General features: G+C 56.0%; 2 protein-coding genes across 2 annotated transcripts; one reads left to right on the forward strand and one right to left on the reverse strand.

The window, feature by feature from the left end:
* Window positions 1–132: 132 nt before the first annotated feature.
* On the reverse strand, window positions 133–7,164 carry NUDT1 (nudix hydrolase 1). The gene is made up of 4 exons (XM_032605906.1): window positions 7,083–7,164; window positions 5,476–5,641; window positions 720–865; window positions 133–453 (listed from the first exon to the last, which is right to left on the reverse strand). The coding sequence occupies exons 2-4, from the start codon at window positions 5,625–5,627 to the stop codon at window positions 281–283; spliced, it is 471 nt and encodes a 156-aa protein (XP_032461797.1). The 5' UTR covers window positions 5,628–5,641; window positions 7,083–7,164; the 3' UTR covers window positions 133–280.
* Window positions 7,147–13,666, forward strand: MRM2 (mitochondrial rRNA methyltransferase 2). The gene is made up of 3 exons (XM_032605905.1): window positions 7,147–7,207; window positions 8,785–9,074; window positions 11,129–13,666. The coding sequence occupies exons 1-3, from the start codon at window positions 7,200–7,202 to the stop codon at window positions 11,566–11,568; spliced, it is 738 nt and encodes a 245-aa protein (XP_032461796.1). The 5' UTR covers window positions 7,147–7,199; the 3' UTR covers window positions 11,569–13,666.
* Window positions 13,667–14,460: the final 794 nt, after the last annotated feature.

Genomic DNA, 14,460 nt, shown 5'->3' on the forward strand with positions numbered 1-14,460 from the left:
GGGACGTCCGAAAAGCCGTCCCCTCCCCTTTTGCGCCTGTGTCTCTTTCCCCCATCTCTGTCCAGCGGTGCAGGTCACAGCCAGGCATGTCTGGCGGCTCCCCGAGGATGGGACTTCGTGAGGCCCGGTGAGGAATGTTGAAAAGGTAAAAGAGGTTTATTTTCCTTTCCATCTGATCATGCGCCAGACAGACTGGAGGCCCGGCCGGTGTGCTGAGCCTGGAGCCACAGCGGGGCTGGGCAGGGACGCTCACGGCCCGAGGGACGGGCTCAGCCCGGTCCTAGACTGTGTCCACCTCGCGAAGCTCGTAGTCCAGGATGGTGTCGTGACTCTGGAACTTGAAGTAGCCGTGGAACTTCTTCTTCTGAAGCAGGAGGGGAAACCAGTAGCTGTCATCGGGCCACATGTCAGCGAAGGGGATCTGGTCCAGTTGGAACCACTGGGGGCGCATTTCTGAAAGTGAAAAGGAACTGTCATCGACGGTCAATCCAGATCTTAAACTGACTTTTTGTGAGGAATTACTGAGTTACTCTGTGTGAGGAACTTGACATGCTTTCATATTTCATCCTTGTGACTGTATCCCTTATCTTACAGAAGAGTAGGGAGGCTCCGGCGCTCGTGTGTTTCAGCACCTGCCCCCGGGGGAGGGGAGGGCCGCCGTGCCGCTCATCACCCGCCTCCCTCTCGCCCGCCGTGAAGGGACGAGCCCAGAGACTCACCTTCGCTCTCCACTGGTGTCCCGTGGACACTGTCTGTGCAGAAGATGTGCACGTCCATCAGCTCGGGGTCGCCCACGAACTCAAACACGATCTGGCCCACCTTCTGCAGCGCGTCCACCGTCAGACCGCTCTCCTCCTGCAGCTCCCTGTGGGCAGAGGCGGGTGGACGCACCCGGACATGAGGTGACAGTTAACGCAAGGCGCCCACGCGGCGCCCGAGAATGGTGCTGGGTGGATGGAGGGGCGGGGTGCGTACATGTGGCCAAGGGCTTGGGTTCGGGGACCGCTGTTTAGGGTCAGCCAGACCTCTGTAATTGAGCACCCTGGGTGCACCACGCGGCAGGTCAGGCCTGGCCCAGCTCAGCTGCTCGGAGGTCCCACGGGAGGCCACTGCTAGAGCCAGGAGGCCCCACCTGTCCTGCTTGGCTCTCCCTAAGGCCGTCACATGTGCGTGGTGCTCTGCGGGCTGCAGCCCCCGGAACCCGGCCCTGAGCCAGAGTCCTCCTGCCCAGAGAATTCTGCCCTGTCCTGTCCCCGCTCAGAGCTCAGGAGCAGACTGCGGGTTTCTACTGTCTCTTCTCCAGAGAAGGGGCTGTTTTAACTCCTGTTTCACCAAGGAGACAGGCCCCACCCCAGCCAGCTCACCTCAGCCGCACTTGATGGTAGGGGATGAGCTTTGGGCCTGTCTCGCTGTGTCCCCGCTTCTCAGGACCCTTTCCCCCAGCTCAACCACCTGTGCTTGTAGGAAGGGGTCAGGGGGCTGATCTCCCCACCTGAGTGCACAAGTGGCGGGCGATTCACGAGAACCGGGACTCCCCCCCTCAATTTAACAATGCTTCCCCAAGCTACATATTCATTGTAGACAATCTAGCAAACACAGAGACTCCTCACCCGGCAAGAACCCTTGCCACCACTGCAGTTTCCCCTTTGGGTCTTTCTCCTTTGTGCATCCCTTTTAAGAACTGCTAACATGCCGCCCGTACCTCGTACCTGTGCTTTTCACACAACACTGCAGAGCCACGTTCTACACTTCAAGGAATTCAACCAGCTTCTCGGCTGTTGTGTATCATAGAATAAAAGACCCACCTTGCTCATCACGAAACCTGCCGTGATGAGCACCCTCGTACACACCGTCCGCCACCAGCCTTTCACCCCACCGGCTGCCCCGCCGCCGTCATCCTGCGTCTCGTTCCATCCTTGGCAAGCGCTTTCTGGATGTGCTGCTGTGCTCGGGACTCTGGGGACCCCACCAGCCCTGCACCCGTGAAGCTCAGCACCTGTGTCTCCTGCTAGAGTCTCACTTCTCCACTGCCCTGTATTTATTTTTGTTGCTGTAAAAACATTCTAATTATACCTGACTATTTAGAGTGGTAGCTTAAAAAAAGGTCTTTTTAAGCTTTGATCTCTGAGTTATGTTAGGAACACAACGCATAATTACTTCCTGTTGCCTGTAATGAGGAGTCAGGGAAACCAGTGTTTGTTAAACACGTGTGTTGGGTTAAACGGTCTTATTTAAATGGATGCCTTATTGAGCTTGGAATCTGCCCTAACCTTCCTGTGAGGCCTGGCGAGGAGCTGTATCCATTTGCTGCCATTCAGATGCAGCCCAGGTGATGCTCTGGAAGCTGGAATTTATTCATTGAGATGGTTAATTAAAATTAGACACGACCTAAAAAATGAACGTGTGTTTTCACTTGCGAGGGTGGAAATGGCTCCCCAATTAAATGTAACAGAAGCCTTCCGCAGGGCCCGCCCTACCTCCGGCAGCAGGCTGGCGGGCTCGTCTTTAAGACCATCACCTGCTGATTTAATGTTTTGACTAATTTTGTCTCATCTTCCCGGAGTCCACGGCAGTGTATGAAATGTCAATAACGTCCTCGCAGGCAAAGCTGAGCTCGTTTCGGGCCGGGGTAACCAGGCAGCCAGGGGTGACACTGATCCAGTTTTGCTGACGTGTCTGACTGCATCTCTGGGATGTTCCCCACACGGCGGGGGCCACGGGGGCCCTGCGGTCCGGAGCCCGCGGTGCAGCTCGGGGACCCGCCGGCCGCACGGCCTTCCAGAGTTCTCTAACACAGTGCTCTGTGGGTGCTGGCCAGAAAGGTGGGCGTGCTCCACGCCTGAAGCTGAAACCTGGCTGTGAGGCACCCTGGGTCCCCAAGTGCCTGCAACTCCCTGCAACCCCCCAGAGGAAGGATGCATCTTCCTCTGTGCTCAGATGGCTTCCCCCCAAGGACGTCCAGCACAGAGGAAGGGACAACCAGTCTCCCGGCCACTTGAGTCTGCTGGCACGTTAACCCAGCTGTTGAAGTGGGGCCCACCCTGGGACCCCAAAGCGCAGTGCACCAGATACCCCCAAGGCTGCCGTGACCTCGCTCGTCAGGGCAGGACAGCCAGGGCCTGGGGCCTAAGAAGCAGCCCCACGCACGTGCACGGAAAGAGGCCAGAGCTTCCCTAGGGGTCTGGGGCCGACGGCTGAGTCATCCCCAAAGTGGGCGAAGCCCTGTTGCTGCTGGAGCCCCAGGGCCCTGGGGTGGGTCTCAGCCTGCGCCCCGTGCATTAGAACCTGCCACCTGTCTCGACCCCCTCTGCAGGGGCTCAACAGTCCTTTGTCGGGGTGGTCCTGATACCTGGCTCCATCCTACACCCAGGCTGGAACCCTGGGGAGAGGCCACGGGGCTCCTGGAGAGAGCTGCCCGGAGCTGACCCACAGGCCCTGGGCGCCAGCGTGGTGCCATGCGGTCACAGGCAGGCTGGTCTACATCAGGCGCGCGGTGTGCGCCCTGGGTGGTGCACTTCTGGCCTCAGTCTCAGGGTAAGGCCAACCCTGCCTAAAGGAAGGTCCGGCCAGAGCATGGAGGCCATTAGTGCCCCGTGGCTGTGGAGAGGATGTCCCCCAGTGGGGCACGCTGCCTGCAGGGGCTGAGTGTGCCCTCAAGGACGCCCGGGTATCAAAACGGAGCTCAGGGCGGCCTGGGAGGAAGCGCCCTCCACAGCCCCACCTGCTGGACGAGGCCTCTGAAGGGCAAAGAATCACGAGGCTCTAAGAGGGTACCTGAGACCTTGATGATGAAGCAGTACGCAGGCCTGAGCGACAACAGAAGGTCAGCGGTTTTAGGACGGCTCTGCGATCCTGGGGAGGTCGGCACAGAGGAGTGAGGTTGGGGGTCACGGGGCCACCGCTCCAGTGCCTTCTGGTGGTGCAGCGAGTGTCTGGAGGGCAGACTGCAGGGCCCAGCACTGCGTCTGCTCGGCTGCACCGACTTTAACACCAGGGGCCCACGGACGCTGAGCAGATGGCTCAATTTCATCAGTCACTGGGGCAAACACATTAAAACCGCCACAAGGAATCAGCGCACCTGCCGGGATGGCTAAGCTGAAAAGGACAGAAGATGCCAGGTGGCGCTGAGGATTTGGAGGAAGCGGATCTCATACACTGCTGGCGGGACTTTAAATGAGCACAACTGTTTGGCAGTATGTGCTAAGGCGGAACACCTCGAATTCTCGAGGGCAGCATCCACCGGAAAGACCGTATAGGACCGTCCACAGCTACATCACTTGCAGCTCCAACCCGGAAACGGCCCAAAAGCCCACGCCCGGGATGAGCAGGCCGCAGTGTGTTCATAAACCGGATTGGACCACTGCCACGTGCAGACCTAATACCAGGAAGAAGCCACAGCTGCAAAGCTCTTTCTACAGGGTATTTCTGAATGGGCCAAACCGTCAACTGTGACAGAAGTCAGGGTGCAGGCTGCCCCCCTGGGGGCAGGGTCCACCCTCCAGTCCCATTTCTTGATCTACGTGCTGGTTAAATGATGGACCCATTTCTTAAAAATTCCCTGATGAAGACTGGCATTTTCCTACATGTACTTTATACTTCAATACAAACTTGACTTGTAAAAGGTCTTCAGTCCTGGCCTCACGACGGACAGAGGGCGTAATTCGGTGTGATCAGAAAGGTGGCGGTTCTGTGAAGGAAGTCCAGAGGTCTACGGAGAAGAGCTGGGGGAGGGGCACCTTCTCCGATGTGAAGGCAGAGGAGGGGTCAGCCAGAGGAGGAGCCAGGAAGAGTGGGTGGGCAATGACAGCTTGGGGTGTCTGGGGGCGGGGGAGGGCAGGGATGGGAGCGAGGGGGGCGAAGCCAGACTGCGTGGGGCTCGGTGGATGACACAGGAGGCTGGATTTATCCACACAAGCCTGCGAGGGGCAGGAAGGCAAAGGGGCTGCGGTCTGGAGGCCTGTGTGATCTCGGGTACACTGCTCAACCTCTCTGGGCTTCGGTTCTTCCCATGTGAAAGTGAGTGTGTCAAGGAAGAACTGAGACTGTGTGCGGAAGCTCCCACACACGCTCATCACCAGTTCCCCTGAACAAAGGAAGGAGCCCAGTGACTGGCCAGTCCCTTGGCTAGAAAGAGGAAGCCAGGATTCTTCTACCCAAGCCACTGCACAGCAGCTTCCCAAATGTCCTAAAAACCACGACTGCAGAGCAGCAGCTAATGTGTACTGAGCACGGACCATGTGCCCGGCCTCGCTCAGTCCCTTATGTTTATTTTCTCACTTAATCTTTACAGCAGTCCTAAGAGGTAGGTACTGTTATTATCCCCACTTTGCAAATGAAGAAACCAAGGCTCAAGGATTCAGTCTGGGCTCCAGGTCGCGTGGCTCTAAGTGGTCAAATCAGGGGCCTGGCTCTCCAGCCCGAATCCTTGTCGCCTGCGGAAGCTGGTTCTGCGGTCAGGCCCGCCCCTCCCCTCACCTCTTGGCTCCATCCTCGATGGTCTCTCCTTCTTGAACTTTGCCTCCGAACCCGTTCCACCGGCCGGCCCCGAAGCCTCGTTTCTTCATGCCCAGGAGGACTCGCTGAGGCTGCAGCACGAGTACCAAGGTGTAGAGCCTCGAGGCACACATGGTGCCCTTGGGTTCTGCAGGGAAGGCAAGGGGTTGGGTCAGCTTGACCTGGGTGTGGACGGAAGCGTGTGTATTGCGGTGGCCAGGGGCCGGGTGGACAGGAAGTGTGCTCTGCAAGGCACGGAGAGGCAACGTCCCAGCTCTGTCACATGTAGCAGGTTTTCTGGGGCAGACAGAGGCCTGGCCCCCAGAACCCAGGGGCATCAGTGCCCAGGCCCTTCGCTTACTGGGCTGATACAGCAGGTCAGATGATGGCCCATCCCTTCCCCTCCCCACTCCTCGGCACAGGGCTGTCCCCGCTCCTGTGTCCAGGACCCGAGCCCGCCGGGCACCAAGAGAACCCTGCAGTTTACCCAGCGGTTCTTGCGTCTGGCTTTTGGCCTTGGCCTTCTCATTACGGGGCCTTCTTCTGGCCTACTGTGTTCTGGTTTCTGCCTCTCTGCAAAAGCAGACTCCCAGATTCCCAAGAAATGCATGGCTCCTGACAGTGGAGAGTCCACCCAGAGAGGCCTGGCTAGTCCCCACTCCTGTGACAGGTTTTCACACTCTGCTCACAACTGTTGCTGCTCTGGGACCTGGTGCTGGAGCCCAAGGGCCTCTCCTGCTCGAATGGGTTTGTGTGGTCCAGAGAAAGACTCGGAGGGTGACGTCCGCCACTGCTGGAGAAATGCTGGAAGAGCAGGACCAAGTTGGCTGTTGATCCATCCCCACCCCAGTCTGGGGCCCACACTGGACGAGATGCAGGATTCAGGACCAGCGGTCCTCCTGGGAGGTTACAGTGTCTGAGAAAAGGGCCCTAGGCTTGGGTCCTGGTGCTGGCGGTAGGTCAGGCAGGAGAGGTGGGTCTCTGTGGTCCAGCCTCCCTTTAGTCTGCGGACTTCGTCATGTCCCCGACCTGTTCGTGTCCAAATCCCTGGCTTCCTAAGGTAACCGGGATGCTGCTGCTGCTGCTGGAACTGTCAGCTGTCAGTGATTAGGCACCGATTATATACTCCCCCCAAATTATCCCCTTTAACAGACCCAACAACTCTGTGAGCTGACACTTATTACTTTTTCCATTTCAGCCAAGGAAACTGAAGCTCAGAGAGGCTACGTTTGACCCCAAATCAAACACCGGAGCCGGTACCCAAACCTGCGTCTACCGCACGTTGAAGTCTAGTTGGCTACAGCTCTTGGTTCTGCCATCAGACGGGTCCCCAGAAAGCCCGCCTAAAGTCAGGGGTCGGGCAGCGCCCCGTGTCAGCCGGGTGGCCTCTCAGTGGGGTCGCCTGTACAACGAGGCCCGCGACTGGAGTTTAAAGACAACGCACAGTCGAGCGCCAGGCTCGGACTCCCGTGTCTGGGGCCTTGTCCGTGCCGGGTCTCCAGCCGCCCCCGCCCACCGGGCGCTCCCCGGCAAGTCGCAGGTCCGCCTCCCGTGGCGGCGCTCCCGGTCTCACCAGCTCCCGGACTCACCCGCTCCCGGTCTCTGCACGCGCCTTTCCCACCCGCGCGCCGCTTCCGGGGGCGTGGCCTGGGGCCGGAAGTGAGGCCGGCACTTCCGGTGGCGGCAGCTGGACCGGGTCGGCGTTCATGGCCAGGTGAGCGGGGCGGTCGGTGAGCGGGGCGGTCGGTGAGCGGGTCGGTCGGTGAGCGGGTCGGCTGGCGCTCAGCCGGCATTTGTGGAGCACCTACTGCATGCCTGCGGGAGGCGGAGTGGCCAGGGGCCTGCCCCAGGTTTCCGGTCCGAAAAGGGGAGCAGAGCCCACCTCTTCCAGGCCCGGAGAGGGTCAGCCCCGAGGAGGTGACTAGGGGAGACCTGCCAGCACGAAGCCGACGGTCGGCGAAGGCTCGCGGGGAGGGGCGGGCGGGCGGAGAGCTGGAGGGGGCTTTAGGAAGGGAGGGGCGGGTGGGGGGGCGCCGCGGGTGGAGGTGAAGCTGTGTAGAGCTCCGCAGGCCTGAAGCCTGCGTACCAGAGGTGAGAGGCCCACGTGGCTGAATCCAGGCCGTGGGATGGGGCTGGAGGCCCGCTGCCCAGATCAGGTGGGCTCGGGGCGTGTAACTCCGCTTTCCACGCCTCCGCTGACCGGTAGGATTAGTTCTGGCGCCCAGGACCACCCTGTGTCCTCTTTCCTCGAGCCTCTTTACGCCTTTTAAAGGTAGCAGTTCTCACGTTATTGTCTCCAAATCTTGTCACCATGTTTTCATGCTGAAGGAACTTTTGGCTGCTAGCCATGGGGCTAATGGCAGCCTTTTTCATCAGAAGAAAGGACGCAGAGCTTCCTTTGTCGGGTTGTTCTGAGACTTACATGAAGGGAGGTGTAACAACCCCACTTCCCCTAAGAGGCTTGGAAATTGCGCTTCGTTCACACACAGGGTGAGTTCAGTTTTTTTAAGAAATGTGACAGGCCAGTCAGACCCTGTACTAGCCGCCAAAGCCATGGAACTAAGCAAGGGAAGGACCTGTCCTCACGGGGTTTTCTCAGAGTTTCTCAAAGCCCAGTGGAAATTTCTATCTGCTGGGAAAGAATGTTACTTTCATTAATTTTATCATCATTTTTAACCAGTCTTGGGAAAACTTTGGTTGACACAAACAAGGTGACTACCATTAACGTTTGAGTTTTCAGGAGGGAAAAAAACACCTTTGGGCTGAAGGGGAGAGGCCTGCTGGAGGAGCTTGCTCCGGCTGCCATAAACCAGCACCCAGGACGGGCGACTTACAGAGCAGAAGTTTCTGGCTCGGTGTCTGGAGGCTGGAAATCTGAAATCACGGTGTCAGCAGGGTTGCTTCCTGGGACATCTCGACCTGTAGACGGCCATCTTCTCCCTGTGTCTTCATGTGGTTTTCGCTGTGTGTGTGTGTCTGTGTCCTAACTTCTTACAAGGACACCAGTCATATGGGATTAGAGCCCACCCATGTGACCTCATTTTACCTGAATTACCTCATTTAAAGACCAGCCACCTCTTGAGGTGCTGGGGGTTGGGACTTGACCGTAGAGACTTCGGGGGGCTACGGTTCAGCCCGTAACACCTTCTTTCCGGCTGTGGGGCCTCGTCAAGTCACCTCTCCCTCTTGGGCCGCACTGTCGCATCTCTGAAAACGTGCGGATTGAGCCTGTGAGCTCCTGACCTGCTGGTCTTTGCAATGCCAACCTGCTTGCTCCCTTTTCCTCACCAGGTCCTCGAAGCTGGTGTGGGCTTCCTTTCAGCGTCAAAGGTTCCACACCGGTGGGAGTTGCTTCAAGGGCCGGACGGGCGCTGAGCACCTGTGGCTGATGCGGCATTTGAGGGACCCGTTTGTGAAGGCTGCGAAGGTGGAGAGTTACAGGTGTCGAAGTGCCTTCAAGCTCCTGGAGGTGAACGAGAGGCACCGGATTCTGCGGCCCGGCCTCCGGGTGTTAGACTGCGGCGCCGCTCCTGGCGCGTGGAGCCAGGTGGCTGTGCAGAGTGTCAACGCCGCAGGCACAGGTGGGGCCTCCCGACCACCGTGGTTTAGACGCAGGCGCTGCCCTCTGCCAGGGGATGCGGAGCAGCTGAGCCGCCCCGTGAGGGCACATGCTTCTGCGTGGTGGTTTAGGAGGGACGATGCAACACTGACATTTTCAGAATGAGAGACAGGGTAGAAAGGGATGATGAAAATGAAAGTCACCTCAAATCACACCGCAGTGGTGTGTAGACTAATATATTGGTGTACATCCCGTACCTTTGTTGCTGATTTGGAGCCTCAACAGAGGTATATATATATATATATATATATATATTTTTTTTTTTTGGCTGACTGATATATTGATGTCTTTCCATGACAGTACAACTGAGTCAACCTCAGGGGTTTCCAGGTCCTGGTCCTTGAAGCCCCAGGTTTCCTGGAGGTGCTCCTGGGGCTGCCCGGGGGGGCCCTCGTGGCTCTGGATTCCCCACTTCGGCTCAACTTGAGGGACTTAGCTTTTATTTGTTTTACATTTAGGGGTTTTGACTAAGATCGTCTATATAAAAAAGTTTCCTCTCACTAATAGATCAACTAACTATGCAGGACAGGAAACTATGCCATCCTTTGAAACAGCTGCGTGGTATTCCAGATAACGGTCGTACTGTTGGTGTTTACAGTCTCCCCATCCTGGGCACCAAGGTTGCTTTTGGGTGTGCAGTGCTGTGGTAACGATCCTTACCACTTGTGTTTCCTGCTGTGAAGTCTGAGGGTGCCACATGCACTGGCGGTTGTGACACGTGTGAAGTTCACAAAGATCTCTCCCAGACACCTTAAAAACAGTTAAAAAAATTTCTTTTGAGCTTAGTATTTATCAGCTAAGTGAAAATGAGTCAGAAACTTCGTTCCTTTTCCCACCACTGAGTCTGTCCACAGACTTCCTAACAACTGATTTTAGTGGTTCCTGTCCCCCTAATTTCTCTTCAGTAGAAGCAGGAAAATGCTAAAGTTTAACTTGTAGGAAGAGGTGGCAGAAGCAAAGAGTGTGTGGATCAAATGGTTTGGTTCTTTTACTCCCAGAAGTTGCAAAAATGGAACCAAAGCCATTTGCCTTTAGAGGACACTTCCTGGGGCTGTAGTATGTGGGACGTTAAAGGAGACACCAGAAGTGTATAAAATGGAACAAGAGTTGTCCCACTAGCCAGGGCTGAAAATGGAGAGCTTTTGCCTTTGAAAAATGAGGTATCCTGCAGAATACCTGGACTTCCAATCTTTAGATCGAGATAAAACGCCCTGCCCCCTCACCCGTGGAGCAGGTTTTTTACCAAGCCGAGTGAGCTACAAAAGAGTCTGTTCCCTTCATGTATCTAGCCTGTATCTACCCTGGCATGTAGGGAGCCTGGCGTGTAGGGGTGGTGCAGGGAGGGACCCCCAGGGCTTGTGAAGAGGGGAGCTTGGAAGGGGAAGGGAAGGGAAGGGAGGTGGAGCCTGGGGGCAGCGGCCGTGCGGGCAGGAAATCTTGTTTCAGGTGAGGTGAAACAATAACATCTTTTTCTTTCACCACTGGCATCACTCAAATATGGGCAGGGTATCAAGTTTTTTTACCTTACTTTGCATTTGTCCGTTTCCCCCCTCTTGGCTCGTTTCTGCTAGTTTCTGCATTGAAAGAAATTGGATTACCTGCAGAATGGATTTGTTGATTTAATCCAGAGGCACTTTGTATACTGGTGTGTCATTTTCTGTTTCAGTTTGTCAAAAAGAGCACTCAGAGGTAAAAGCCCTTTCATGGACCGCAAAGCTCAGGGAGTGCAATGAAATCAGAGACGGTGTCAGGGCCCAGGGTGTGGCCCCAGGTCTGCCTGTCCCCTGGGACAGTCACTTTTCCTCTCTGGGCCTCAGTTTCCTCAGAGGAAACCACTCCCCACCACGTGTTTTTGTAGGATGTACAGAAAGTGGGGAAAGGCTTGTGTCCACATATTTGCACATTAGCTCTTTTCCTCGGTCCTGACTTTTTATTTCTATTTTATTATTTTGTTGCATTTATTGTTTGTGGGAAGATTCAGGGTGTAAATAAGCACAGTCACCGTTTCTTCCTTAGATCCCAGTGCTCCTGTTGGCTCTGTGCTTGGGGTAGATCTCCTTCACGTGTCCCCGCTGGAAGGAGCAACTTTTCTGTGCCCTGCCGATGTGACTGACCCAAGAACCTTCCAGAGAATCCGAGAACTGCTTCCTGCTGGGAGAGCAGATGTGATTCTGAGTGACATGGCACCCAACGCCACAGGGATCCGGGGCCTCGACCACGATAGGCTCATCGCCTTGTGCTTGTCCCTTCTGGACATGGCTCCAGAAGTCCTGCACCCTGGGGGAACATTCCTGTGTAAAACCTGGGCTGGAAGTCAAAGCCATCGGTTACAGAAGAGACTGACAGAGGAATTCCAGAAAACAAGGACTGTAAAACCTGAAGCCAGCAGGAAGGAATCATCAGAGGTGTACCTCTTGGCCACACAGTACCGAAGAGGGAAGGGGGAAGGTCTGTGAAGGAATGAGAGTTTCTTTTGCTGTTTCTGGTTCTTTTTCACTGCAAATGTAGCTTGAGCCCTTTCCTGAAGTGTGGCTGGGGAGATCCGAGCTTGATCTGGGATGCAGCGGGCAGGACAAATGGGGGACCTTTTTTTAAGCCCAAAAGATATGACAAAACTATATTCAGTGTCCAAGACATATGATAAAAAAGTCTCTATAACGTGATTCGTGAAGAGGAAGAGATAGGCAAAGATTAAAGGATGAGAAGGCAGACTGAGGGAAGGATAAAAACACTGGCAGTCGGGCTTCCCTGGTGGCGCAGTGGTTGAGAGTCCGCCTGCCGATGCAGGGGACACGGGTTCGTGCCCCGGTCCGGGAAGATCCCACATGCCGCGGAGCGGCTGGGCCCGTGAGCCATGGCCGCTGAGCCTGCGCGTCCGGAGCCTGTGCTCCGCAACGGGAGAGGCCACGACAGTGAGAGGCCCGCGTACCGCAAAAAAACCCAAAACAAGGGCTTCCCTGGTGGCGCAGTGGTTGAGAGTCTGCCTGCCAATGCAGGGTACATGGGTTCGTGCCCCGGTCCGGGAAGATCCCACATGCTGCGGAGCGGCAGGGCCCGTGAGCCATGGCCGCTGAGCCTGCGCGTCCGGAGCCTGTGCTCCGCAACGGGAGAGGCCACAACAGTGAGAGGCCCGCGTACCTCAAAAAAAAAAAAAAAAAAAAAAAAAAAAAAACCCAAAACAAACAAACAAAAAACACTGGGAGGCAGAGAAACATACACACGGACACCTTTATGTAACTCTCTTCATACCCACGTTAGTATGTTACAGAGAAACAGGCTTCCACCCTTGCTCCAAAACAACCCACAGGTTTCCAGGTGTTATTTTGGGTTTACCGTGTAATGTAGAAAAAGTCTGAAGTTTCAGTCTGGGGATTTGTGTCCATCTCTCTGGTGAATGATCTGGAAATACATCCATTCTTCAAGCAGTGAGAGTTCTCAGAACAATCGGGGAAGATGTTTGGTATGAATTATGCATGGGGTGGGTGTGCTCTGTTTTTCACTGGGATTGTTGCTGTCATACTCCGGCCTCCAAAGACTTCCAGGTAAGTGCCAGAGCAGGCGGAGAAGTGTGTGCGTTTGTTTCCTTTTACTCTTCCGGGAACTCGATGCAACTTTACAAAACAATACAGGCCGTATTATTTTATGGAATTCCATGCTTTTAAGTTCATCTTTTGAAAAATTCTTCAAAACCATTTCCTGGAGGTATGCTCATTTCTTAAGAAGAGTTTATTGATTGTAATGATGATTAAATGTGTAGACCGAAAAAAGAACGCACCACCTAAAAGTTGAGAGTTATGTTTTATTTGGTGGACAAAACTGAGGACTTAAGCCCGGACACAGCATCTCAGATAACTCTGAGAGATTGCTCCGAAGCGGCAAGGGGGGAGCCAGGATCTATAGAAGTTTTAGCAGCAAAGACCAGGTAGTTGGAATATCAAATGATCGCTGTTAACAAAAGAAAAGCAAGACATCTCAAGTTAAGGAATTTAGTGCTTTTCTACGTTTGGGAAGATCCCAGAGTCGGGGGTCACTGAAATCATTTCTTTGATGTGCACCTCAGCTTTCTGGGGCCAGCGTCCTACGTTTTCTCTTCCTGAGTTTCTTCGGTGTGCCGTTGGGGTGGCGGGGCGGTGAGGTGGTGGCTGCAGTGTATGATCGCGGCCATGCTGTTTTCCATCCCGAGTTCCCTGGTCTCACCATCGGGGGTGGCTGTAGTGGCTGGTGACCGGAACGTCTTTTATTTACTGATACGGCAGGCATCAGTTTTAGTTCACAAATCCGAAGGATCGCTGGGGGGAAAGAATAGATACCCAGGAATCTCCATAGGGTCCTAGAGTAGTCCAGATCACTGAAGTAGGCTGCAGGCCCGACTTTTAAAATTTTATTTGCGCTCGCAGCACGCTAATGTAGCCCAGAGAGCCTCCTGTCCTGCTTGCACCTCCCCATCCCGTTTCTTTCCGGCCAGAAAACCTTGTGTTTTATTTTCTGGAAGGGAATTCGGTGCAGACCCTCGGACGCTTAGCAGGGGGAGGGGAGGAGGAGGGGCCGGTGAGACCCGTTAGTGGACGCAGGTTGCTGTGCTTCCAGGAGGGATCTGCTGGCTGTGGGCTGACCTCGCCCCGCTTTGCCCTTGCACCCTGGAGAACTGGGACCCAGACGACGGCATCGCGCCCCGACAGCTCACACACAGGGCGCTGGGAGGGTAGCTTAGTAGACCGGTTTTTCGCGTGGTTTTAGAGGGCCAGGGGAAAGTAAAAAAGGCATTCAGGCAAATACTGTAGTGGCAAAATCTGCGGAGTAGTCCGGCGGGCTGGGAAGTTTGGCCCTGCGAGGCCACCGTTGGCCGGTGCTGTTCCCCACAATACAGTGCGAGGCAGCCGCCCAGTGGAAGCCTGACCCGTAGAGGCCTGGGCCACGAGGATAGTCCCACGGGCTGGCCTTTGGTTCCCAGTCTTCTCCGAGAGGGGTCTCCTGCGGGTGGGTGGCTATGGGGGCGAACACGAAGGCCCCAGGACCCGTCGGTGCGCGGGCCCGGAGTTTTACGGCTTGCCCCGCCCAGGTCTCGCGAGAGCGCAGGCGTACGTCTCGCGTTACGCGGGCGTAAAAGAGGGAGATCTGAGCAGCGGCGACGGCAGCGCGGAGGCCGAGGCGTCTAGGTGAGCGGCCGGGGTCCCGGGAGTGTTACCGGGCTGGGCTTGGGGGCGGGTGCTGAGCCGAATCGGCGGGGTTCGGGCGAAGAAGAGGCTGGGGCAGCCCGCCGGGTCTGGGTGCGGGCGCCGACCCCTGCCCTGGGGCTCTGAGACGGCGCCCCCTCGGCGTCTCCCCTTCCCTCTTAGACCCCGGCTGTT

This window comes from Phocoena sinus, chromosome 15, assembly GCF_008692025.1.
Source record: "Phocoena sinus isolate mPhoSin1 chromosome 15, mPhoSin1.pri, whole genome shotgun sequence".
NCBI classification, from domain to species: domain Eukaryota; kingdom Metazoa; phylum Chordata; class Mammalia; order Artiodactyla; family Phocoenidae; genus Phocoena; species Phocoena sinus.